Source organism: Enoplosus armatus, chromosome 18, assembly GCF_043641665.1.
Source record: "Enoplosus armatus isolate fEnoArm2 chromosome 18, fEnoArm2.hap1, whole genome shotgun sequence".
Lineage (NCBI taxonomy): Eukaryota > Metazoa > Chordata > Actinopteri > Centrarchiformes > Enoplosidae > Enoplosus > Enoplosus armatus.
Window position 1 is genome coordinate 1,075,001 of NC_092197.1, and position 25,503 is coordinate 1,100,503.

Here is a 25,503-nt window from a genome sequence, read left to right on the forward strand (position 1 = left end):
TTTTGGTCTCCTCCACCTCCCGAGGGGAACATCTGGCTCTTCAGCTGCTAAATGCTGCACTGTGTTCAGCAGCTGGTCTCTGGTGATTCAGAGTGTGAAGGTGTCACCATCCATATATATAGTTCGACATTTAGCAAAAGTCCCTGTTTCCGGTCTTTGTGCTAAGCTAACTTGAGCTAAGCTTACTGCATAGACGTGAGTGGTATTGATCTTCTCATCTAACAATGAAGTCAAGACGAATGAAGCTTATTTATTTCACAAAATATCAAACGTTTCCTCATCAAGGCAAACTTATGACATGTCTATGTATCTGTGTGTGTGTGTGTGTGTGTGTGTGTGTGTGTTGCTCACTAATGAGGACTTGCTGTCACTGTATTGATCCGGCTCTTATATGTTCTGTCTGTCTCTCAGAGGCCCAGCCAGTCTACATCGGTGTTCCAGATTCCCACAGACGGAAAAGGCGCAGACATCATTCGTACGCCAGCGACACTGACCGTGACACCCGGCACACACACTACGACCACCACACACACCGTGAACACTCGCACCGGGGATATTACCACGACAGAGAGGAGCACTACGAGGATGACGAGGGCAGCTCAGAGCGCCACGAGCACGCCGACCCCTCAGGTATATGAGATAATGTCACTGTTCACTGGAGTGTCCTGAAGTCACTGTAATAAACTTTTTGAACAGGAACAGAGAACAAAGAACAAAGCAAACTAAACAAAAACACAGAAACATCAGAAAACTCATGCAGGTAAAACCAGAGGAGACATAACATAAAATGTTTATAGCAAACAGCCCAACCAGACATACAGCAACACATCAAGATGACAGTCAGCACCAGCGTGTCTTTACATCCAGCATCAGTGTTTTTACAATTCTTGCTTTCTACAATATCTGCACATGGCAACTACAGCGTGGTCAAAGCTTGGGGGAAGATCACGGTTATGTCAAATACACTGTGGTGATCCAACAGGCCGTTAGTTTGAATCAGTCTGAGGCTCTTAGACTCTACTTGTTTGTTCTGTTGTGTCTAAAACGTTCATGTTGTGTGTTGTAATGAACTTTGTATGAATGTTTGTTTACTCGAGAAAAGCCTCCCGCAGAGCTTCAGGCCAGACTGAAATATCTGATCATCTGTGAGATGGATCGTCATTTAATTTTGTGCAGATATTCATGATTTCCAGACAATGAATCCTAACGATGTTGGAGATCCTCTGACTTTTCCTCCAGCGCCACCATGAGGTTGACGTTTGTGGTTTTTAGGTGAAATATCTCAACAGTTCAGACGTTAATGTTCCCGTCTGGATGATGACAATAACTTTAATGTAGCGTCGTCATCGAGTTACCTGCAAAACAACAGACATTCCCATCAGCCTCAGCTGTGCTTCATGTTGAGTGCTAATTAGCATTAGCTTGGTGGGCCGCCCCTCCTGCAGCTTCAAGGACCAAATTCATTTTCAATAGAAGGCTTCTGAGCAGACTGGATGTGTGTCGTTAGGTAGAGAAGTCAAAGCACCGCCTGCATTAAAAGTGTGCGATGAGGTAGAAGTTGCTGGTGCATGTATGTGATGAATATCTTGCAGCGTGGTCCCTGTTCCCAGGGGGGGGCCATGAAGTCTGAAGCCTGTAAGCTGATTAGAGCTGAGGAACTCCAAGCAGGGAGTGCATGTATGTGTGTTATTTGGAGCGTTTTGTGTGGTATGCTTTGTATTTTTGCTGATTCCAGTCAGGGTTCACCCTGAATGTGTTCACCAAACACACGACCTGAGGGGGGGGGGGCAGTCAGAGGCACTGATGCAGGACTGTGCAGAGAGTAGAAGTTATGTTGCTGAGGAATCCTTGCTTTGCTTGTGAGTGTGCGTGGTATCTGGGAGGAGAGTGCTAGAGGGCCCTGTGGTGTGTGTCAACCCTCTTAAAGCCTCTGGCTCGTTGCTGCTTTGGAGATTTCAGTGGATTTCTGCCACAGCTTAGAGAAGAAGGTTCAGGTCTGACCGCTCAGACCGAATCATACATGGCTAACTGAAACAACAGCTGGCTGAGGAATAAAACTCAAAGAGGAGAAACAAGCGGGACGCATGTGAGAAGGAGTGAAAGTGTCACTTCGCCCCTCTCGTGGTGGAGAACGAGGAGTCGTGAGCGAAGGACACTCGACCTCGACGAGAGGACAGGAAGCGAGACGCAAACCTGAGGATCTCTCTCCAGATACCTTCAGGTCTCACAGTCTCTGGTCAGAGGATCCAGTGAGCATGCAGGACCCCGGGGTGTCTTTCCCCTCCACTATGGCCTCCCGCTGGACCCTACCTGGCTCCCAAATAGGTAACGATGGCACAAAGGAGGAGGGGAGGAGCCTGCAGAATGAGTAGATACATGCTGTATTATAGTGAAGAGCTATGTAATTCCAGTATCGTTGCATTTACTTCATTTTTCTTGGTTAGTAAGAGGAGGATCTTCTGTGCTGGAACATAACTTTAGTTAAAGTCTGTTGATTCACTGGTCAAAAAGTCACTTATTTAAAGCAGCATCCATTGGAACAAGCTGAAGTCACCATCTCCATATTACAAAGTCACGTGTTAGCAGACAGTGATGCATTCACATCCAGTCTGCAGCTCTGTCAGCTGTCACCAGGTCACACACTGAAACTCTAAACACGTCAAACTGATCACCAAAGCATTGATCGGAGCCTGATCCTTTGCAATATTTATTAATCAGCCACTAACACACACAAGATAAGACTGCGACTGCAAACGTTTACAGTAAACAGTTTATCTGTTGTGTAGCTTTATGTAATATGCACAGGTAAAGAAGTACTAGTACTAGTGTGTATTTGTGTTTTATCAGTGGACCACAAATGATCTGAAACAGTGCAAACATAACACATGATGATCTCCCTTCAGCTGGTCAGAGATCAGATAAGAAAGGGCTCCTAATGTGACCCGAGCTGATGTGACGGAGCAGAGAGGGATGGAAACAGCAGCTGGAACATTGTATTGTATTACAATTAAACAGCACGCAGTTAGCAGAGATTACATAATGTGTGTGTGTGTGTCTGTGTGTGTGTGTGTGTGTGTGTGTGTTCATGTCTGTAGGTGTTGACTGTGAACATCACCGTCACATGAGGCGTGTTGTTAAAACTGGAACCATTCAGATCTATGAGTTCATGTGTTATTGACGGATGACTTTTAGCTTTTGGATCACAAGAAGGAACGAAGTGACAGGAAACTGGAGAGACACACACACACACACACACACACACACACACACACACACACACACACACACGCACACACACACACACACACACACGCACACACACACACACACACACAGTGGTGGGGTGCGAGTGGACAGCGCCCCCGGGCTCGGGTGTTAATGGGATTGATCTGCTCAGAGTAAATTAGAAAAAAGGTGCAGGCTGATCAGACGTCAGATCATTAGAGACGCTGACTCTCTTGTTGTAATCAGGATTGTTCCGATCAGAAGAAGTACTCAGATCTGCAGTACTATGTTATATATTGTGATGAGTTGTGTACTTATATTATCCCAAATGTTTCCAACAATGTTCAAACCAAAAGAAATCTGTCATTTTATTCGAGGTAACGCTGTGTTTCATTTGTCAGTGGCTTCATATCCCCTTTAAAGTAAAAGTACTCATTATACAGAGTGCTCCATTTCAGAATAATATATATTATATTACTGGATTATAATTACTGATGCATTCACTTTAATGTTGCAGCTCATTTAATGACTTTATAAACTGCTGGGTAGCTTGTGGATCAATAAAGTTTCATTTTAATCTATAATATTACGGCATCATTTATTTGCTGATTTGCTGACAGTACTAAAGTAGTAAATGTACTGTCTTTCCACCACAGCACACACACCCCCAGCTTTGTGAGGCTGCACTTACACACAGGGTGGTTTGAGCTAAATGCTAATATCAGCATGCTAACAGGCTCCTAACATCCTAAACTACTCTACAATGCCTCCAGAAAGTATACTTGGATATACTTTGTGAGCAGCTGAGGATGAGTCATTCGTTCTGCAGGTATTTGGTCATAAACCACATGTTTCAGTCAGGACCAAAAGTGTCGACCTGCTGGTGGCGCTAGAGGAAAACTCAAATCATCAGGGTTCATCCTGAGGGGACCATGAACATCTTAACACTTTCATGACTGGCCCTCCAATCATCCTCTACTTCAGTCTGAATCAGAGCGGTGGAGCCACGCGCCACTAGCTAGGCTGGACATGGAGTTTGTCCTGAGGGTGGCGCTCGAAGGAAACACCACGTGGCCGACTTTCTGCTGACGAACGTTGTTGGTTATTTTTCTCTCTGGACCAAAGTGTCGTTAACATCTCATGTTCAGTGAGCTTGTTGTAACTTTTATCTTCGATTGTTTTACGTAAGTTGCTTCTGACTCAAATGTGGATTTGATGGAAATCTGAAACTGTCTCTTGTTTGGCCTCCATGTCTCAGTGTCTCCTGCAGCAGAGCGGCTGCGCCACATGCTGGTGGAGGACGACAGCACCCCAACGCCCACAATATTCACCGAGATGGACACACTGCAGCAGGAGGGGGGCGAGTTAGAGTGGAAGGAGTCTGCAAGGTGCCCACACACACACACACAAACATGCAGGCGTCAGAGCTTCATTAGTTCAGGATTTGGGGTCGCGTTTGATGGATTTAGAGGTCGAAGGTCACATGTGAGACACCATGAGAGCTGGGGGACAGGACTTCAACACTCCATGTGATTAAAGCTACAGTTTAAATTACATAACAGCATCCTGCTGGTTGGCTCTCCTGAATCTGGACAATCAATCATCCTGTCGCTCTTTCAATAATCAAACAGCACCACTTCATTTGTTGAATTCCAACCCCCCCCCCCCCCCCCCCCCCCCCTTCCCCTTTTCTGTAGGTGGGTGAAGTTTGAGGAGAAGGTGGAGGAGGGAGGAGAAAGATGGAGCAAGCCTCATGTCTCCACGCTGACCCTCCACAGCCTGTTTGAGCTCAGGACCTGCCTGCAGACAGGAAGCATTCTGCTGGACCTGGAGGGCTACTCACTGCCACAGATCGTGGGTGAGTCCAGCAGAACGTCTCAACATCAGAAATTGAGAAAGAAATGAAAGAAAGAAATAGCAAAATATACAATAAACTTCACACAAACTGAATCGAGCTAAACTGAAGACAGAGGGGAACATCTGTGATGGCTGGTCAGACCATTTGTGAAACAAACGGGTAACACAAAGACAAACTCTCAACTACAAATAAAACAAAACCAGGCACTTCAGGTCCATCAGTGTAAGTACTTCAACCTTTAGCCAAAACCAAAGCACCAACAAACTGTTACAATCAAAAGAAAAACTCCACAAATACGCAAAATAAACTGAGGAAGACGTGTCATCATTCACCTGCTTGCTGCCGTGTGTTCAATGTGAAGGTAACGTGCAGAAAGTCACTTTGAAGTGGAATCTTCTTTTGTTTTTTAACAATAAGAATAAATCAAGCCGGTAGAACTTGTTTGAACACAGTCGCTGTGATTGGCTAGTTACATGCTAGCTAACCCTGATTGGTTGTTTGATTCAGACCGGGTCCAACAAAGGGGCGGGTCCTCTCAGACATAGTTCAAAATGAGTTATTTCAGCCAAAATTAAAATGAAATAATATTTCTGAATGTAGCTTTAACGCCGAGGAAGCAAAAGGTTTTATACTCCTTCTGTTCTTTCAACCCTTATTGAGTATATTCCTTCATGTAATACTTCAAATAATGACTCTGTAGTGTAGCTGCTCAGCATCGCCCCCCCTACATGTCCCGTTCAAATGTCAGTGTAAAAATGGTGAACTTGAACTTTGCCTCCAGATGAGATCGTGGATCGGCAGATAGCTGACGGTCTCATTCCTCCGGACCTGAAGGAGAAGATCAGCTTCGTGCTGCTCAGGAAGCACCGACACCAGACCAAGAAGCCGATCCACCGCTCGCTGGCAGACATAGGAAAGTCCTCCAACGCTGCCTCCAGTGAGTCTGAGCCCCCGTTTATACGTACCTTCAACTACCAATCAGCAATCAGCAAACCAATCGAACCTTCTAACTACATCCTAACGCTTCCTTTGTTTTCACGTTGATCACCTCCTGTTTCAAATCACCTCTTCTGCGCTCATCGTTTCTGCTGCTCTGTCAGACCGTAGTCCTCAAGCTAACCTGAACCGTAGCACTAGTTCAGCCTCCGGGATCCACCGCTCCACAGAAGACCTGCGCTCCCGGCAGTCGAGCAGCCTCGGCCGCCTGCGTGAGTCTGAACGCAACAAACACACGCATGCACACTTACGTCACTCCTACACAGCAGTGGTGGAAGGTAACTAAGTACTCATTTACTGAAGTACTGGACTTAAGTACAATTTTGAGGTACATTTTGTAGTATTTCCATTTTACTTTACAACTTTTAGACTTCTACTCCACAACGTTTACTGTGTTTGGCAGATACAGTTTTACTTTTAAGATAAAGACTTTACAGAATGAGATTATAAAATACAGGACGGGTTGTAAAAGGTTCAACTGTCCAACGCCCAAACACGTACAATTATCCAGAATGTCACCAAAAAAAAGCTAAATTAGAGGAAGGTTAAAACCAGAAAACATATTAATGAGTCAGAACTGATTTATCTGCTGACCCTTTTACTTAAAGTTGCCTCCACTGCAACAACAGAGGCAGTGAAGAAGAAAACCACTGTTAGCTAGTAAACATGGATGTAAACAAATCACAATTTAAAGTATAAAGATCAGTTTGGTGAATGTTTTATGAGGAAGGAGAAACACATTTGTGTTCATAACTTCAGTATTTTAACATCGTTGTATTTGGTACTTTTACTTCAGTAAAGGATCTGAGTACTTTTTCCACCAGTGGTACAGAAGCTCTCACTGTCTTCTCGGCTTCAGTCTGTTTCTAATCAACCCTGATCGCAGCGATCAGGGGGGGCTGCTGCATGATGTGTGTGTTTACTCACCACGAACACAACGTGTTGGACATAATGTGTGTTTACTTTAGAGATTTTGCTCCTATTGTGTGCACCTCCTGCTAATTTCTCTTGTGAATCTATCTGGCTGAAGAGGATTATGAAAGGATTTTTTCACTGTGTGGTATGTTCTTGTTCTCTTTTTGTTCGATTTTATTTGTTCCCAAATCTCCTTTATGGGGGAAAAAAAGGGAAATGAGTCATTAAGATGTAATCCCCCCTCAGAAACAACTGCTCATGGTGAAGCACACATTGTGGACATACTTGAATGTGTTCTCTGTTGCTCTTATAACCCTTTAATTGGATGAAATCTGACTCTTTCTTCAGCTATTACTGAATTAAATTCCACCGAGACACAACTGACTCTCTCTGAGGATGGCATGTGGTGTGTTTTAGATATTAAATATTACTTATTGAAGTGTGTGGTTCATTTACAGATCCTGCCCAGAGCCGAAGCATGAATGACATTTCAGACACGCCGAGCACAGACCAGGTAATCATGTGATCATGTGATCTATGTTAACAACAGCTGGTGGATTTGTGTGCATGTACACCCCATACACCCCCAGGACTCCGGCTGGAGATATTCTATATTTATATTCTTACTGTCAACAAATCCCATGAAAAGACCAAAACCAACACCTGTCAGGAGAGATGAAATAAAAGTGGACGCTGCTAACAAACTAAACTTCCTCCATCTTTGTCTCTCCGTCCAGATCAGAGATCAGCTCTGTGAACTGCCTTTCAAAGGAAAACCAGTTTTCTTCTTGCTCTAAGTGGCGGGGTCCGACATCAGCCGATGTCACATATGTCACAGTTGTTTTTGACGTGTCCGATTCTGAACTGTTAGTATCTCTGATGTTGTTCTATTGTAGCTTATTTAGCCATCAACGTTTGGATTTAAGGTTTTCAGGGGTTTCAAAGAAGGTGCAGTTCTTTTTTAAAACCAGAAAGAAACCCATCCTGCATCTTTAAAGGGGACTCCAGTGATTTAGTATTGCACTTTGAATGTTCGACGTTGGGCCTGTAGTTTGGGCAAAGCTCTGAAAACACTGAGTCCTACGTTTCCCATAATGCAATTTAACAGCCTCTCTCCATGAAATGCCCACATCCGTCAGACTCCACATCCCCAATTTGTGACCCAGACTGAGATAACCCTGATGACACTATGACATCACCGGTCTCCTTATGACGAGTAAACTGACCTTTGTGTGTAAATTGGTGGCGCGGCCCTTTAATATCTGCATATTCTACACGTTCAGCTGTGCCTACGTGTCCGAGCTGTTATTGATTTGTAATCAGCTCATCTGCCGCTGCCTGTGGGACGATAACGATGGATCATTTCAGTTCTGCTCACAGTCGACAGATGGCATGAAGTGACACGCTAAGTGTGCGTCTGTGTGAATGTTGCTGTGTTTGTGTTTTATGAAAAGCTGAGCCTGGTTTTATGAGAAGGTGTACAGAGTCGTCATAACTACTTAATCCCTCTGATCCAGGCAGCCTGGTAGCTGAGGTGGGACTTAGTTCAGTTGTGTTTGTGTGCAGATTTCTAAGCTTCTGTTGTTTCTCTGAGCTTCATTGTTTGAATCTGGACAGTTTCAGTCACTTGCTTGCCAGTTGAGTTTGTGTTTCACTGCTGTCATTGTTAAGTTTGCGTGTTTGTCGTTCGGGTAAATATCTTGACAAGAACTTCAAAGCGAGCAAGAAATGAACTCATGCATGTGACCCCCGAGGCCGGTTTAATTATTTGTTCACAGAGGCTGGCATGGCACCTCCAGCTTCCTTTGATCCGACCAATAAGCACACTCCTACAGTGAAGTACATGACATCGTTACATGTAGTATAAAAGTACAATACAGCTGCGGGTGGCAAGCGACACTTCCAGTGAGTGAGTAGATTATTCTTAGAGATGGAAATGTCTTGTTTACCACCAAGAAGTCCGGAGAGGGTGAAAGAGGACCAGTTGGTGAATTGACTCTGAAAGCAGCATTAACAGATTATGAAGAGATTTTAATTTAAGCACCCACCACTCCACTGCCGCGTGCTTCCTCAGTGAGGAGGAGGAGGAGGAGGAGGGCTGCAGCACAGTGTTGTGGGATTTTACACTGTAATTCCAAGAATTCAGTTCACTGACACACACTAACAGCTCTGCAGAGGTGGAGGAAGTATTCAGATGCTTTACTGCAGTAAAAGTACTGTCTGAGTGACACAGATATGAATCTGAAATACTGCACAGCAGTTTATAATGATGAAGAAGGATTTTACTGCTCTTGAAAGTTATTACAGCAGCAACCATTTCACCTCTGTGACAGTCGCGAAGTAAACGGCAACGGGCACGCTGTTGTCTGGCTGAGCGAGGCTCTGAGTTCACCTGGATATGTGTGGCAGTGAAATGACAATATCATCCTGTGGGAACATGAACGTCTGCACCAAATGTTCATCCATATTTGTATTTCATGACAGTCCATCCTATATTTGTCCAGACATTTCACTCTGGAAGTGGTGGAGCAAAATACTGACCAATGCTGCCATGGCTGAAACGTTTTAACGAGGAAGTTCAGCAGAAAGAAATGACGTGTTCCTGGTTTAAGGAGGAGCTGGGATCCAGCTTTGGTTGTGGCTTTTGCTGTCTGAAATCCTTTATGTCGCTCTCAGTGACGAGCCACCTGTGTAACCTCCCAGCAGCTCACATGATGTGATTAGCCTCCAACACGGTGAACGTCACTTGATCGTGGCACAGAAAGGTCGGCTGCAGCGCCTTGAACATGTGATTTTCTCCCCCTCCTTCTGTTCCTCTCTCGTCTGTCAGCTGAAGAACAAGTTCATGAAGAAGATTCCTCGTGACGCCGAGGCGTCCAATGTCCTGATCGGTGAGGTGGATTTTCTGGACAAACCCTTCGTCTCCTTTGTTCGTTTGGCTCAGGCCACGACTCTCGGAGGCCTCACCGAGGTCCCTGTGCCGACAAGGTGGGCGTCTCTCATGTCTCCCCTTTGATCTCTGTGTGTCCTCACTTTCTTGAAGCTCTTAAACTTCTCTTCTGTCAGGTTTCTCTTCATCTTGCTGGGTCCTCACGGCAAAACCAAGTCCTACAATGAGATTGGCAGAGCTATCGCTACGCTCATGGTGGATGATGTAAGTGACCCGACAGATTCATAAACATAAACACTCGATTTGTTGCTTTGATTTTATTTCTTTATTTCCTGCCAGCTGTTCAGTGATGTGGCCTACAAAGCCAGGGACCGCGAGGACCTGATCGCAGGTGTCGATGAGTTTCTGGATGAGGTGATTGTCCTCCCTCCAGGGGAATGGGACCCAAAGATCCGCATCGAGCCCCCGAAGAAGGTTCCGTCGGCAGAAATGAGGCATGTACATCTCACAACACTTGATCGACCTGTAATAACTGATGTTTGTGGCCACGTGGGGGCAGAAGGAACGAGCCCTGAACACAAGAATGACACCTTTTAAGTTGCAGATTCAGCTGATAATTCTCTGGAGGTTCAAGACTACAAGTGAACTCTTTCACATTGTTTTCACATTGTCTGAGACATGGTTTGATCGTGTCCACCTTAATGTCCACATACTGTATCTCCAGCCCCTGACGCCTTGTTCTGTCTCCATGTTTGCTGCAGGAAGTCAGTGCTGAACCTGAACGAGCTGGGTCAGATGAACGGCTCGGCCGGCGGAGCAGCTGGAGGAGAAGATGAGGAGCTACCAGCTCCTCATGAGCTTGGAGAGGAGCTGAAATTCACTGGGAGGTATGGGAGGACTGGAGAGATCTATATCACGTCACAGGGTCCAGTTACATCCTGGTTCTGTCACTTTAACAACGTGCTCAACCTTGTTTTGACAGGTTTGCAGGTGGATTATGGCTGGACATCAAACGGAAGATGCCGTGGTATTGCAGTGATATCTACGATGGCTTCCATATCCAGTCCATCTCCGCCGTGCTCTTCATCTACCTGGGCTGCATCACCAATGCCATCACCTTTGGAGGACTGCTGGGGGACGCTACCGACAATTACCAGGTCTTCACAAAGACTTCAAATGAACCAATCCAGAAACCGTCCAGTCTGACAAAAGCTGTCGTCAGCTTCACTCACGTCTCTGTCTGTCTCTCTTTTCCAAAGGGAGTGATGGAGAGTTTCCTTGGCACCGCTTTAGCAGGGACAGTCTTTTGTTTGTTTGGTGGGCAACCCCTCATCATCCTCAGCTCGACCGGACCCATTCTCATCTTTGAGAAACTGCTTTATGAATTCTGCAAGTAAGACACACACAAGTAAAAGCACACAGACGTGAACGGAACAAATAACCGGATCGGAGGTGAAGTAAGGACCTGTCGCTGTGTCTTCACAGGAGCAGTGATATAGACTACATGGAGCTGCGTCTGTGGATCGGCCTTCACTCGTGTCTTCAGTGCTTTCTGCTGGTCGTTTCAGACGCCAGCTACATTATCAAGTACATGACCCGCTTCACAGAGGAGGGTTTCTCCAGCCTCATCTCCTTCATATTCATCTCTGATGCCATTAAGAAGATGGTAGGTAACATGTCGCCATGTGGACGAACGCTTTCACACACACACACACACAGCATCTACAAATTCTACCTGAATGAAGCACTGAACACACGATAATACAAGACAAACTGGTTTGTTTTTCACAGATAGGAGCCTGGAAGTATTACCCAATCAACCGTGGCTTCAAGCCCGACTACATCACTGCCTACAAGTGTGAATGCATCGCACCAGACCAGGGTCAGTCTTCAAACTCTTTGGTTTTCTTTACATGTCCTGTTTTCTGAGTGAAATCGTTATGACTGAATGTGACCATATTTAACAGCATCCAATTAGTGAGATAAAAATATTTTCTCACCTAAAATGTTCATAAATGCCCTCTGAACTTTATTTAGAGGTGGAGCTTCTGTCCTTAAAGGAATAGTTCAACCTTTAGGGAGCGTGTTTCTCCCAAAATGTTGAACTCTTCTGTGGATGACTTGACATAATCTGACGTGACATGCTACAGCATTTGTCAATTTATCCTCATCAACATGATTAAGACATGACTTGACCCTTGTAAGATATTAGGAAAACATTAGGTCTTCATGTCCACATAAATTCTGTGTGTTATTAAGGAGATATTTCAGTGTGATTAGATGCAAATATCTGGTCTATACTCTGTGATGATTTGTGTATCCTGTCTGTTTCTGCCTCATTCCTGGATGCTGTCTGATGAAGTGAGTATGCACATGTAGACTCTGGTAGAGCACGTTTGAACTCTCGCTGCCTGTAGGCTTGAAAGATGGTTCTGAAAAGTTTAAAGCAGCTGAAAACTGACTTTCAAATCTTTTTCTTTAAAGCACTAAAGACTGAATAAGCAACAGTCAAAAGGTGCAAAAAAACATCTTCAGTTAGTGTTTATTAAGACTTAAACACTCACAACCTGACAACAGAAGCAAACAACCCCACGACTGTCATCAGGGTTCGATTTAAATGCTGCTGTGATTAACCATTAAGTTTCCATCCTAATTTAACACATATTTTAACCGAATTTCGATAAAATCGACAAAAGAAATGCTAATGAATGCGCGCCAATAGGGTGCCATTAAACCACTGCACCATTGCATGGACACACACCTGCTGACTCACCTTTTCCCAATTGAGCTCCGCCCACTTCGAACTAGAGAGAGCCCAGACAATATAAAAAGTAAAACTAACTTTGGTCATGGCGGACCCCGTCACACAGAGTACTATAGTATTAGTACTAATAGTATTCAGGAATGACCACTGGAATCCATTGTAACTTCTTTCAATCCAAACCTCCACAACAGAGCAGCTACTAACTTTAAAAAGTCACATTTCAGCCTGCAGGAAGTGAATGTTTGATAAACAGATTTGGTGAAATATTCCTTTAACACCAGCATCATTCATCCACATACTGAGACGTGAGGACAGACGAGGAATATTAAGACTCATTCCTCAACGGCCTACTGATATTTTCCTTAATCAGTTCTGGTTAATTCATATCAAACACTATACTGGATTTGACGTCTCATGTTACCCATAATTCATTTGGTTTTCTCTGTGTCCCTCTTGTGTTTTTGCTCTTTAGCATCTGCGCTGGGCTTGAACGTTTCAGCTCCACTCGCAGATGATAATATGACTCTGCTGGTAAGTGGACAGAAGACAGAAAACAACGCTCACATGAATCTTTGAGAAGAGAACTAACGAGTTGTTCTACTGTATATATGTGTATATGGCTGGACTTTGTATTTATTAAGCATCTCAGGGCAGGAAATCAGTCCTGAAACTCTCGGAGTGACACAGCTTTGGTCCTACTTTTAGAGGAAGGAGTAAAAGTATTTCATCACCTGTCTCTGCTGATGATGAGTAGAGCTCCAGAGGTGTCCCAACCCGTTAAGGACAGATGTTTTGGGAACGTTTGAGGACAGTGATTGCAAAGGTTTCTAGCCGTCAAAACCAAAAGCTCGTCCACACACGCTGCACACGTGGTCTCAGTTAAGAAGTGTTTCATGATGCACAAAGTCATAACTTGTGTTCTGTGGCTCTGGACGTCATGAATCAGAGTTAAGAAACAGGATGAATCCTCTGCTGAAAGTCAGTGTAGCAGTCCGACTTCAACCTTCAGTGCTGGTGATTCTGGGATGGTTGATGAATACGGGGCGTTACAGAGCGCCGTGGCTCCCCGTTCTGTATTGTCTTTTCTTCTGTTATCGCTTGTCTTTTCTCTCTTTCGCTTCTTCTCCACCCACCCTTCCATCGTCCCTTCTCTGCCCTGCTTCCCACCCCCTTTCTTTAACTCCCCATCCCACCCTGTCGCCCCTCTTCTCCCACCTTCCTCTTCCTCCCTTGTCCCGTCTTTGTAGTTTAACTTGACAGACCTGGACTGGAGTCAGCTGAGTAAGAAAGAGTGTGTGAAGTATGGTGGTATGCTGGTGGGGAGCTCCTGTAAGTACGTTCCCGACCTGGCCCTCATGTCCTTCATCCTGTTCTTTGGCACCTACTCCATGACTGTTTCTCTCAAGAAGTTCAAGTTCAGCCGCTACTTCCCGACGAAGGTAAGACAGCAGAAAAGATCCAAAGACTTCCATTGTTCTCCCACAAAGCTTTACTGCTGTTATAGGCTGCATGTGAAATGCTAGATCCTTGTAATGTGGCATGAAAGCAGTCCAATTTAAAGGATAAGGCTGGCGAAATTCCTTATTTACTTATTGTCAAAAATGACCAAACCAGCTGTTTGCCACCAAATGTTTATCAGCGTTCTTCTGAATATATATCCATCCATTGCAACTCTGCATAAACACTTACTGTGCTCATCAGCAGAACAGTATTACCTACATATTTCAGTTGCATGGTATTTTACTCTGAAGGTTCGATAACCCTGTTAGCAGTGGAAAAGGCTAGCTCGCTTAGCCATGTCATCAAAAATAAATACAAATGGTGTCCATTCACCCAACACACAAACAGAAATGGTTTTCATGAGAGATTCATACCTGAACAGGTGAGTATTACGTGTTTCCTTTCTTCACATCCTGCTGGAGCCCTCGGGTAACAACACTTACTGCTGCTGGTGTTACGGGGACATTATAGAATATAGAATATCACCAGCTTCATCCTTTAAAGCTGCTGAATATCTGCACGACATATCAGCAGCTTTCAATGGAAGATATATGGACTGCAGCCATCCTCCCGTCCTTCCTGTTATCCAAACCTTAAACCTCCACATCTGTACCTGTCCTGTCCTCTCCCACGCTCTCTTCTCCTCTGCTCTCCCTGAATGTGTTCCAGTTCCGTACCCTGATCAGTGATTTTGCCATCATCATTTCTATCCTGGTCTTCTGTGGACTGGATTGCCTGCTGGAGCTGGACACCCCCAAACTGCACGTGCCCACTGAGATCAAGGTCCACTCTTGCCTGAATACCGCTTTCATCTTTCTCAACCTTTTTATGTCACTGTTGGGATGCATTTCTTTCTTCAATGATGTAGTTTTTAGACATTTCTAATCAGTCATTTGATTGATCAGTGTAATGATTATTTTACAGAGTATGTCTTCTCTTTTTTCCTCTCTTCATTTCCACCTTTTTCTTGTACCGTTGGACACGTGTCCCCTCCGCACTGTCATGCTACATGTTTGTTTGTCCTCCCTTTGTCTTGGTGTGTGTGTGTGTGTGTTGGTGGACGCATAGCTGAGGAAGCTAATCAGTGATTTTGCCATCTTCATGTCAATCATGTCCTTTGTGGGTCTGGATATGTTGATGGGGTTAGACACACCCAAGCTAATCGTTCCAACTGAGTTCAAGGTATTTGATTTCTCTCTAAAATATGTGTTTTAATATGTGTATTTATACCACGTGACATTTGCTAGTAACATATGACTGCCCTTCTGCATGTGTGTTTTTTCTGTGTGCATGCTAGCAGTGGTGGAAAGTACCCAAGTACATTTACTCAAGTATAACAAGTTTATTGTAGTTAAGTTGATTATTTCCATATTTTTCTGCTACTTTCTACTTCTAATTTTTTAAAATTATTTCTAATAAAACTAGCTTTAATAGAACTGTATGTAAAGCAGTTAAAATGAGCTAACTGTGTATAAAGTAGTTAAACTAGCTAACTGTGTATAAAGTAGTTAAAATTAGCTAACTGTGTATAAAGTAGTTAAACTAGCTAACTGTGTATAAAGCAGTTAAAATTAGCTAACTGTGTATAAAGTAGTTAAACTAGCTAACTGTGTATAAAGCAGTTAAACTAGCTAACTGTGTATAAAGTAGTTAAACTAGCTAACTGTCTATAAAGTAGTTAAACTAGCTAACTGTGTATAAAGCAGTTAAAATGAGCTAACTGTGTATAAAGTAGTTAAACTAGCTAACTGTATATAAAGTAGTTAAAATTAGCTAACTGTGTATAAAGTAGTTAAACTAGCTAACTGTGTATAAAGCAGTTAAAATTAGCTAACTGTGTATAAAGCAGTTAAAATGAGCTAACTGTGTATAAAGTAGTTAAACTAGCTAACTGTGTATAAAGTAGTTAAAATTAGCTAACTGTGTATAAAGTAGTTAAACTAGCTAACTGTGTATAAAGCAGTTAAAATTAGCTAACTGTGTATAAAGTAGTTAAACTAGCTAACTGTGTATAAAGCAGTTAAACTAGCTAACTGTGTATAAAGCAGTTAAAATGAGCTAACTGTGTATAAAGTAGTTAAACTAGCTAACTGTGTATAAAGCAGTTAAACTAGCTAACTGTGTATAAAGTAGTTAAACTAGCTAACTGTGTATAAAGTAGTTAAAACTAGCTAACTGTATATAAAGCAGTTAAACTAGCTAACTATATATATAAAGTAGTTAAACTAGCTAACTGTATATAAAGCAGTTAAAACTAGCTAACTGTATATAAAGTAGTTAAACTAGCTAACTGTATATAAAGTATATAACTAGCTAACTGTATATAAAGTAGTTAAACTAGCTAACTGTATATAAAGTATATAACTAGCTAACTGTATATAAAGTAGTTAAAACTAGCTAACAGTAAAATGCTGCTCTAACATTCATGCATCAATAATATAATGTCATAATATAATCAGTCACAGGGTCATTTTATTGCGGATCAAGTACTTTTACTGTAATACTTACTACGAATTTAGCTGATAATACTAATGTGCTTTTAAGATTTTGAATAAAGGACTTTTAGTTGTAATGGAGTATTTTTACGTGTTGTATTGGTACTTGAATTAATTATCTGAATACTTCTCCCAGCACTGCATGCTATCATTTAATGTAGATGTAAAGCATTTGATTCTTAAAGATGGAGGTGTGCAGTCACCTTCTGTCCTTTCACCTGTATTTATGTATTTATTTGTCATTACTGTGTGTGTGTGTGTGTGTGTGATCAGCCCACTCGTCCTGATCGTGGCTGGTTGGTGATGCCGTTTGGTAAGAACCCCTGGTGGTGGTATCTGGCCAGCTCCGTTCCTGCTCTCCTGGTCACCATCCTCATCTTCATGGACCAGCAGATCAGCGCCGTCATCGTCAACCGCAAAGAAAACAAACTGAAGGTCTGAAGACGCAGAAGAGACGATACATGAACCCAAAGTCATGAACACAAGCTTATTTTAAATCCAACAAAAGCAGATATCAAAATATGATCAGACGTGACTAACCAGCAAGTTTATTGTTATTATATAGATGTTATCAGTAAATTTAACATCACTTTTATTATACTTGAAATGTTAAGTATATCACTGATGTAATATCTTAACATGTGTGAGCTAATTTGGTCAATTCTTCAGTAGAAAACTATTTTCTCTCACTGGCTGGTCAGAAAGCAAAGAAAAAACCTTTCTGCTTGCACACCTTTCTAAACAAACTCTCCAGTGTTTGATTCAAACAGACTAAAACGTGTGAAAGTGCCCTGAGAGATCCTCTACACCAGTCAACTGTAGTACTTTATCTCATTCTGTTTGTGTAGAAACAAGATAAGTTGATGTCAACCATAAATACAGACCGTTTCATTTATAGGAAATAATCACAATTTAAAAAGCTATATTGGTCAGAAAAATCAGAATCAGATATCACTGTCATCACTGTCACTGTGCCCACTTGCAGAAAGGCTGTGGCTATCACCTGGACCTGTTCTGGGTGGGTGTGCTGATGGCTGTGTGCTCCTTCACGGGGCTGCCCTGGTACGTAGCAGCTACTGTCATCTCCATCGCACACATCGACTCTCTGAAGATGGAGAGCGAGTCCAGCGCTCCTGGAGAGCAGCCGCAGTTCCTGGGAGTCAGGTAGGACTCTAACTGACAGTGTGTGTGTGTGTGTGTGTGTGTGTGTGTGTGTGAGTGTGTGTGTGTGTGTGTGTGAATCCTTTCCACTGTGTGCATTTAACACTGCATGATTTCATGTGTAGGGAGCAGAGGCTGACAGGCACTCTGGTGTTCATTCTGACTGGACTCTCCATTTTCCTCGCTCCCATTCTGCAGGTAAGTTAGTGGTTAGTTAAGACGCCAGCAATACATGAACAGGAAGATTATGGGATGTTTATCTTTTTGATTTATCATTCGTCGTTCACTTAAAACTCGTCCTGTCATGTTTTAACTGCTCCTCTGTGTACTTCAGTACATCCCCATGCCAGTCCTGTATGGAGTGTTCCTCTACATGGGAGTGGCCTCGCTGAGTGGCATCCAGGTAGGTCAAAGATCCTACATCCATGTTCTCCTTCTATATATATGTAATATATATACAGTATATAACCTTGAGCCTGGTTGATACTGGTTCTGGTCAACACTTATATCCTTATTTGAGAGTTTTAAACGATATACCAGCCAATTTCGTTCTTTTATACACACACAAACATTTTACAGTTAAAAAGATGCCTGTGACAGTTTCCTAAATCAGAGGGGATCTCCAGCACAACTTCACCTACATCCGAGGTGGATGGAGAAGGGAAAAACTCCAGCAACACTTGAAGTAGGAAGAACAACTTTATTGTCCGACCAACGCCGATCCTGATCCTGATCTTGATCCTGATCCTGATCCTGATCTTGATCCTGATCCTGACGAAAGCCACAAGCAAAACTGTGTTGGTCTGAAAATAAAGTTGTTCTACTACAAGTGTTGCTGGAGTTGCTTCAGACAGCTTCCTAAAGCCCAACGAACGTCCTCAATTTGCTTGCTTTGCTTCAACAGTCCAAGATGTCTTAAAATCCAAATATCCAGTTAATCATCATGAGACACGCAGGATGTCCTCACAGTTAAAAAGTAAATAACTTAACATGTTCTGTATCTTCCTCTTCCAGTTCTGGGAGCGTATCAAGCTGTACCTGATGCCAGCCAAACACCAGCCAGACTTCTCCTTCCTGCGTCACGTTCCTCTGAGACGCGTCCATCTTTTCACCCTCGTCCAGATAGTCTGTTTGGCTGTCCTCTGGATCCTGAAGTCCACCTTCCTGGCCATCATCTTCCCAGTCATGGTGCGTGTGCTACTCTGTATCTAGACCTTCTGTTAACATGTTGGATTTATTAGTTTGAAATTAAAGATGTAGACGTTGAAGAGGTGTGCAGATGTTTCCTGGTCTACCAGTCCTGGTTATTGTTATCTATGTTTCCACTGTGTGCAGATTCTGGGCCTGATGGTCGTACGGAAGCTGCTGGATCTGATGTTCTCACAACACGACTTGGCCTGGCTGGACGACATCCTGCCAGACAAAGACAAGAAGAAGAAGGAGGATGAGAAGAAGAAGAAGAAGGAGAGGAAGCCGGTAGAGCCAGAGAGCGACGAGGAGGTGAGAGAAATGTCCACAAACATGAAATGAAAGGCGGGATTACTCAGACAAACAGCTACTGTAATCTACAGAGCTGGCGAGTGTGCATCTCTGTTCTCTGTATCTACTGTGTATTTAAATGTGTGTCACTCCATCTGTTGTGGGTGTGTTGCTCCTGGGTTTGTTTTCTCTGACTAATACTGTGCTGTATGTTTCTCCTCTCTGTCCCACAGTGTTGCTGAAAAGGCACTGTACAACACTTACTACAGTCTTTTTGTTTGTCCGTCCTCCTGTCAGTGTATCAGCATACCTCTCCCACTGTTAGCGTCTGTTAGCATTTGTTAGCATCTGTGTTCCCATTGGATCCTCATCCAAAGGAAAAGAATGGCAGTAGTGTGAGGACAGTTGTCCACTGATGTTTCTGACTGAAGGATGAGGCTAACGCTATTCTATATTATTGTCAACAAACCCCATGAAAAGATCTAAATGAATCCAGTGAAATTAACCCGTGTGTCCTCATGAAATATGTGAAGCTTCTGTTCTAGAAGTAAGAAAACCTCATTCAAAATCCCATTGACATTTGTAACGATTCTAAGAACTAAAAATCCAGCTCTCAACAGTGCATCACGTCTTATATTTAGATGAGGGCTGTAGTTATTTTTGATTATCTAATAATGTTTATTCAAATTTTCTGTTTTTACTGGCCTTTAATGAACACCATTTCCCATAATCCCACAGACCATCACAAGTCAAATGTCTGTAATAATATCAGGACAACAGGGAGTGAACGCTTCAGACTTTTTTAGACGGCAAAGTCTTTAGAGTTTACATCTGCAGAGTTGGAAAAGTTACTTTGAAATAGAAGTTGCGAATGGGACAAAAGTCCACGCAGTTTATTCAAAAGATGTATTTGGATCATTGTCTCAAAACTCTGTAAACCATCATGTGGAGCAGTTTATACTCCAACGCTGCTAACAAACTATAGCTTCCTCCATCTTTGTCTCTCCGTCCACTCAAAGATCAGCTCTGTCAGGACTGTTTACTATTGGTCAGTGGGACAGAGTCACATGTCAAAGTTCACCAAAGTTGAACTCACTTCACTGTTTGTGGCCGGGCCTTTAGTCCGTCTCTCAGTCCTGTCCGACTTCCTGTCTGTGGCTTTCAGCTCACAGCCCATTGGTTCCTACTGAAGATGTAAATCTTCACAAATAAAAAAATAGAAAATATAATAGAATATAAATAAAAAACACCTCACAAATATATAGTTTTATCCAACAAACAGGAGGAAATAGTGCATCTGTTGGGGACTATTTTCAGCGGCGGATGAATCCACATGTGTTTGTGGCAGCAGGACGGTGTGTGTGGGACTGAGTCAGGATAAACTACAGTGTGTGTGTCCATGGTGATGAAGGAACATGTGACCCAGTGACACAGTGAGGCTCACTGATGAGTTTTAATAATAATAATAATAATAAGAAGAAGAAGATCATATTTTTGACAATAACAAAAATATAGAAGTAGTCTTATCCTTTAAAGTCCCAGTTTGTCCTGCATGCCAACTACTTCCTCTTTCTGTCGCTCAGCCCAACAGCTCTGTCACCCCCCCAGTGAAGATCCCCATGGAGGCCTTAGAGCCCCACACAGAGCCAGTCCCCGTCCATGTTAACCCTCCCACCCAAAACCAAACCTCTGATTGTGAGTACACCGACCCTCTCCTCCACCTCTCGTTGTGACAGTTTGATTTGTATTTGTAATTGTATTCTGTGATGCCATTTACTAAATGTGACAGATGGGGTGCTAATAGAGCTTTTAATAGATGCCTTAATAATCTTTTATAGATTTCACATTGGCTACTTTTACAAGCACACAATAATGTGACTGTGAGCAATGCAATACTTCAGTCAAATTTACATGAATTTGAAGTCAATGTTCCTATGATAATCCATCGCAGGTTTGTGTAGAGAGAATCATGGGAGTCAGCTGTTCTTTAGCGAAACAAAGTGTACATTTACGTCACACAGTCAGCTCATGGAGATTAGAAAAGATTTCAAGGGCAGACGTCAGTTAGAAAAGAGCAGAAATCATAGAGAAACTGTTCCATAGCGTCAGAAACTCCAGAGGTTACCTTTAATGTGACACAAAGAACGTGTTTCCACTGGTACAGTTTGGTGTCAAGTCCTCTCACATTATTTCCTAAATTGCAAATAATGACATTTTTGATGAGCCTGTAAACGTAGCCACTGTGTGCACGATATTAAAGATGGATGACAGGTCATCAGTGTGAAGATCATGCAACAGATTCTCTGTTTGATGGTTTTGTTCATCTTTATCATCTTTGTGTCTGTGTGTGTGTGTGTGTGTGTGTGTATTTGTGTTGAACTGTACTCGTGTTTACCTGCTTGTGTTGTGTTGTGTTGTTCTTGTTGTGTGTGTGTGTGTGTGTGTGTGTGTGTGTGTGTTTTCTCACAGGAGATGAATCCGTACTCGACAGTCACATCCGATCCAAATGAATTAGACCGCAGGTACTGTGTGCTGAAACTTCACGTGCCCTACAGTGATCTGATGTGCTCACCTGACACAAACACTGGCTGGAACAACAACACTGTCACTTTCAGACAGCCAATCACATAGTCACAGCAAACACACACTCTGTCTGTTTGTCGGAAGATGATTTTAGACACAGTGTTTTTACACTACAGGCGTGTACAGTAGAGATAATATAGGAGATCATTCAGAGCACTTGCATAGAAAGTACTGTGTACGATGCGGTGCATGAGGTCATGCAGTAAGCTGTACATACTCTAGGTCAGGGGTTTTCAAAGTGACACCGTGGGCCCCCCCCTTAGACAAAACCGAGACAACTGCGCCTCCCCCCGTCCCAGCTCTACCTTCTACAGTTCCCATAATGCTTTAGGAGACGTAAACAGTTTTACGGGTTGTCTGCAGTGTACTGATGGACGTACAGACAACTATCACTGTGAGACTGAAGGAAACTTAAAAACAGGAGGATTCTCAGGGAAGTTCTGGAGGTATGAGGAGCCTCTTTTTTTCTATGATTTCTATGCGGATTTATTCGTGTTGGACATCAGAGATAAGGAAATCCTCAGAGAGAGTAAGTCACACTGAATCTACAAATATGTGTTTCATGTCTGTGTGTTCAGATGTGACTCAGAAGTACAATTTTTATGCAAATTATGGAAATCTGAGAGTATTAAAAAACCTAAATATCCTCCATGAGCTGCGTGCCAAACTGCAATAAGTGACTTGCAGCTGTTTTTAGGACGCCTGCATGCAGCTGTCCCGTTCACCTCATGCCTCACAGTTTGAAAACCTCTGCTCTAGCTCTGCCCTTTCATTTAACACCAGTAGTCTCCTGCTGTTTATGTGTTTTAATCATTGTAGATGCTGGCATATCTAGACAGATTATTATAATCACTTCTCTCTGTTGCGTTACCATCTGACTGATGAACAGCGTCACTGTAAAAACAAGAACTCAGATGTTAGTGTCAGCATTAAGATCCCACTCTCACGGTTCACCTGACTTCAGTCTTCACAGTGTAGTCGAGTGGTCGCGTTAGCTGTGAGAGGTTACAGGGATAACATCTCAAATGTGACGTCGTCTCAGATATTTTCAACAGCAGAACTTGGAGAGAAACGTGGAGCCACAAGATAGTTATTTTACAGCTTTATTCTGATGCCTGTTGTAAATATTGTTGTGTGAGATTTTGTCTTTGAAGGCCGTTAGTTATTTCTTCTGAGGAAACTTTGACAAAGACGACATAGAGGTCTTTTCTTCTCTGTAAATCTGATCAGGTTAGTTGAATTTTAGCAGCAGAGTTGCCAGAGAATTGTAGAAGGACAGTTGTTTAATCGTGCTTAAAGGATAAGGGTGGTGTTATTTTATTACATTTTCTATCTTACTCCCAACTGATGCCCCAAATTAAACCGACTGAGACCGACAGTAAGAGCTTTGAACTGTGTAAAACACATGGGTGGATTTATTCTAGGAAATAATTCATACATAAAATGACACCAATGTTTCCCTTTAATCACCTTTATTTTCTTAAAGACGCATCATTGCGGTGGTGTGACTTTGACCGCATGTTCAAGGGGATTCATCATGAGACGATTTTGGTTGTTTCTTTTAAAAATAATTATTTCCCTGTTAAAGAGTCTCATTCCGTCTTTGACTAAAGTGTGAAACGCCGGTTTTCACCCGAGTCGTTGTTCCTGCATCAGGTTTTGTTTTGTGCTGTTATCTGTTTGGAATATGACATGTTTTTGTATATTATAGCGCTGCAACTAACAATTATTTTCATGATTGATTAGTCTGACGTTAATGTCTCGACTCTAATCGATTATTCTACTCTGTCTGATGATTCTTTTGGTCAGTAAAATGCCAGAGAAGAGTGGCCGTCACAGTTTCATCCGACCGCTCGTCCAAAACTTAAAGATATAAAGTTTATTATCGTGCAAGACACCTAAAAGAGAAAATCACCACATCGGAGAGGCAGGAATCAGTGAACATTTGGCTTTTTCGCTTGACTCAAATGATTAATCTGTCATGAGAATATTTGCTGATTAATGTTTTGTTGACGTCACTACTCGTTTAATTGACTAATTGTGGCAGCTGAAGTATATTCAGAATGATAACGAAGGAGATTATCCTGAACATGAAGCATGTGTGAAGAGATATAAAACAATCTGAACAGTGAAATTTGATATTTTGAAACATGGCTGGGAATCTTATTTCCCATGATCCCTTTGGATTCCTGCTGCTGTCTCTCTTCTCTTTCACTTTCCTTCCTGTCACTCCTTCACCGCCTGCCAGCGAGAGAGAGCTTTAGTTCTTGCTCTGCTTGACGAACGGCGCCCTCTACTGTCAGTTAACTGTCAGAGTCGAGGCTGTAAAACGTTATTTTTCCATGTAACACGCTGCACCTTCAGTGATGCAACACACGAGCACACACTGAATGTCTCAGAGAGAATGTGTCTTCAAGCTTCAGCACTGAGCATGTGTCTGTGTGTCTGTGTGTGTACACTCAGTGTCCAGTTTATTAGGTACAGCCGACAGTTGATTCAACATGTCTCTGAACATGTTAACCTTCATGAAGGAGGCTTTACTGCGGCACTGTTGAGCCGGGTGTACCTAATGAACTGGACACTGAGTGTATCTGTGAGATGGAGAGTTAAAGTGTAACCTGGCCGGTTCCACCACTGTTCCTCAGCATCACTCTGCACCTGAAGATCACCTGCCCCTCCTCACCTGCCCACTCCCAGACGAGCCTTGCCCCCGGGGACGGTCCGTCACACCTGCCGCCACGCCAGCCCGTGCCCCAGGTCAGCATCCAGGTGGAGTCAGACCTCGAGGAGTCTGGCTTCTACCCCAAGCATCACCAACAACACTGCCTTTATCCCCCCGACGAGCTGCCTCCACCTGGAACACACAGAGACCTCCACCGAAAACTGCACGCTCACTTTGGTGACTGTGCTGAGACCATCCTGTAGACACACACACACACACACACACACACACACACACAGGGAAGGTGCAAAGTGTTGCATACTGATTATAACTCATAATCTGCCTGATCTCCGTGTGTCGCTTTAAATTCAAGTCTAAGCTTACAGAAAGTGCTCGTTCACGCTTGTTAATTGGATTTTTATCCGATATAATGCAGATGTATTATAGAGCTCCCCGACCTGAGACTGTCTTAGCTCTCAGGTCATTCCTCTGTGAACCGGCAGAGAGACCGGCTCCCTGTAGTGACACTAAATAGCTGCAAAGAAACAACCAAAATGTGTTCATGACGAATGCATGAACCCTCTGAACCTCTTAGGCGTCAGTTCTGCTGATCATGATTTGTTCATCTTTGCTCTTGTTTTGTTTCTTGTGCATTTAAAGAACGGTAGAGGAGAGGGTGATTTACTTTGTGGTTTATGAGTATTCTGGATGTAAAGCCCTGAAAATGTAATAAAACAGCATTTAAAATCTGTTCATGGTGCTTTGTTTTGTTCTAACGGGCTCCTCTGACGTGAAGAGGTCAGAAAAGTTTGTGGAAATTAAACGAAATGATTCTTTTACTGTTAAAACTCTTTTAGAAGAGTTTGTAAAGTTTGAAGCTTCAGGAGGATCAATTAATTTTGTTGAAACTAGTGTTACATGTTATTTTTTGTTTCAGGAACAACGCAGATATTTCTTAAATTTACTTCCAATTCG

The 25,503-nt window shown here is 42.9% G+C and overlaps 1 protein-coding gene across 1 annotated transcript in view; it reads left to right on the plus strand.

The window, feature by feature from the left end:
- slc4a5b (solute carrier family 4 member 5b) overlaps nt 1-24,791 on the plus strand; it is a 25,143-nt gene extending 352 nt beyond the window's left edge. The window contains exons 2-26 of the mRNA XM_070924093.1: nt 412-630; nt 4,484-4,613; nt 4,923-5,083; nt 5,865-6,020; nt 6,184-6,291; nt 7,453-7,508; nt 9,825-9,982; nt 10,061-10,148; nt 10,224-10,378; nt 10,646-10,771; nt 10,867-11,041; nt 11,144-11,277; nt 11,370-11,554; nt 11,680-11,766; nt 13,121-13,179; nt 13,896-14,087; nt 15,217-15,330; nt 16,917-17,078; nt 17,629-17,807; nt 17,930-18,002; nt 18,139-18,207; nt 18,819-18,992; nt 19,140-19,304; nt 21,753-21,805; nt 24,512-24,791. Of these exons, the coding sequence (XP_070780194.1) occupies nt 412-630; nt 4,484-4,613; nt 4,923-5,083; nt 5,865-6,020; nt 6,184-6,291; nt 7,453-7,508; nt 9,825-9,982; nt 10,061-10,148; nt 10,224-10,378; nt 10,646-10,771; nt 10,867-11,041; nt 11,144-11,277; nt 11,370-11,554; nt 11,680-11,766; nt 13,121-13,179; nt 13,896-14,087; nt 15,217-15,330; nt 16,917-17,078; nt 17,629-17,807; nt 17,930-18,002; nt 18,139-18,207; nt 18,819-18,992; nt 19,140-19,304; nt 21,753-21,805; nt 24,512-24,791 (3,458 nt within the window). The remainder of the gene's footprint in view (nt 1-411; nt 631-4,483; nt 4,614-4,922; nt 5,084-5,864; nt 6,021-6,183; nt 6,292-7,452; nt 7,509-9,824; nt 9,983-10,060; nt 10,149-10,223; nt 10,379-10,645; nt 10,772-10,866; nt 11,042-11,143; nt 11,278-11,369; nt 11,555-11,679; nt 11,767-13,120; nt 13,180-13,895; nt 14,088-15,216; nt 15,331-16,916; nt 17,079-17,628; nt 17,808-17,929; nt 18,003-18,138; nt 18,208-18,818; nt 18,993-19,139; nt 19,305-21,752; nt 21,806-24,511) is intronic.
- Nucleotides 24,792-25,503: the final 712 nt, after the last annotated feature.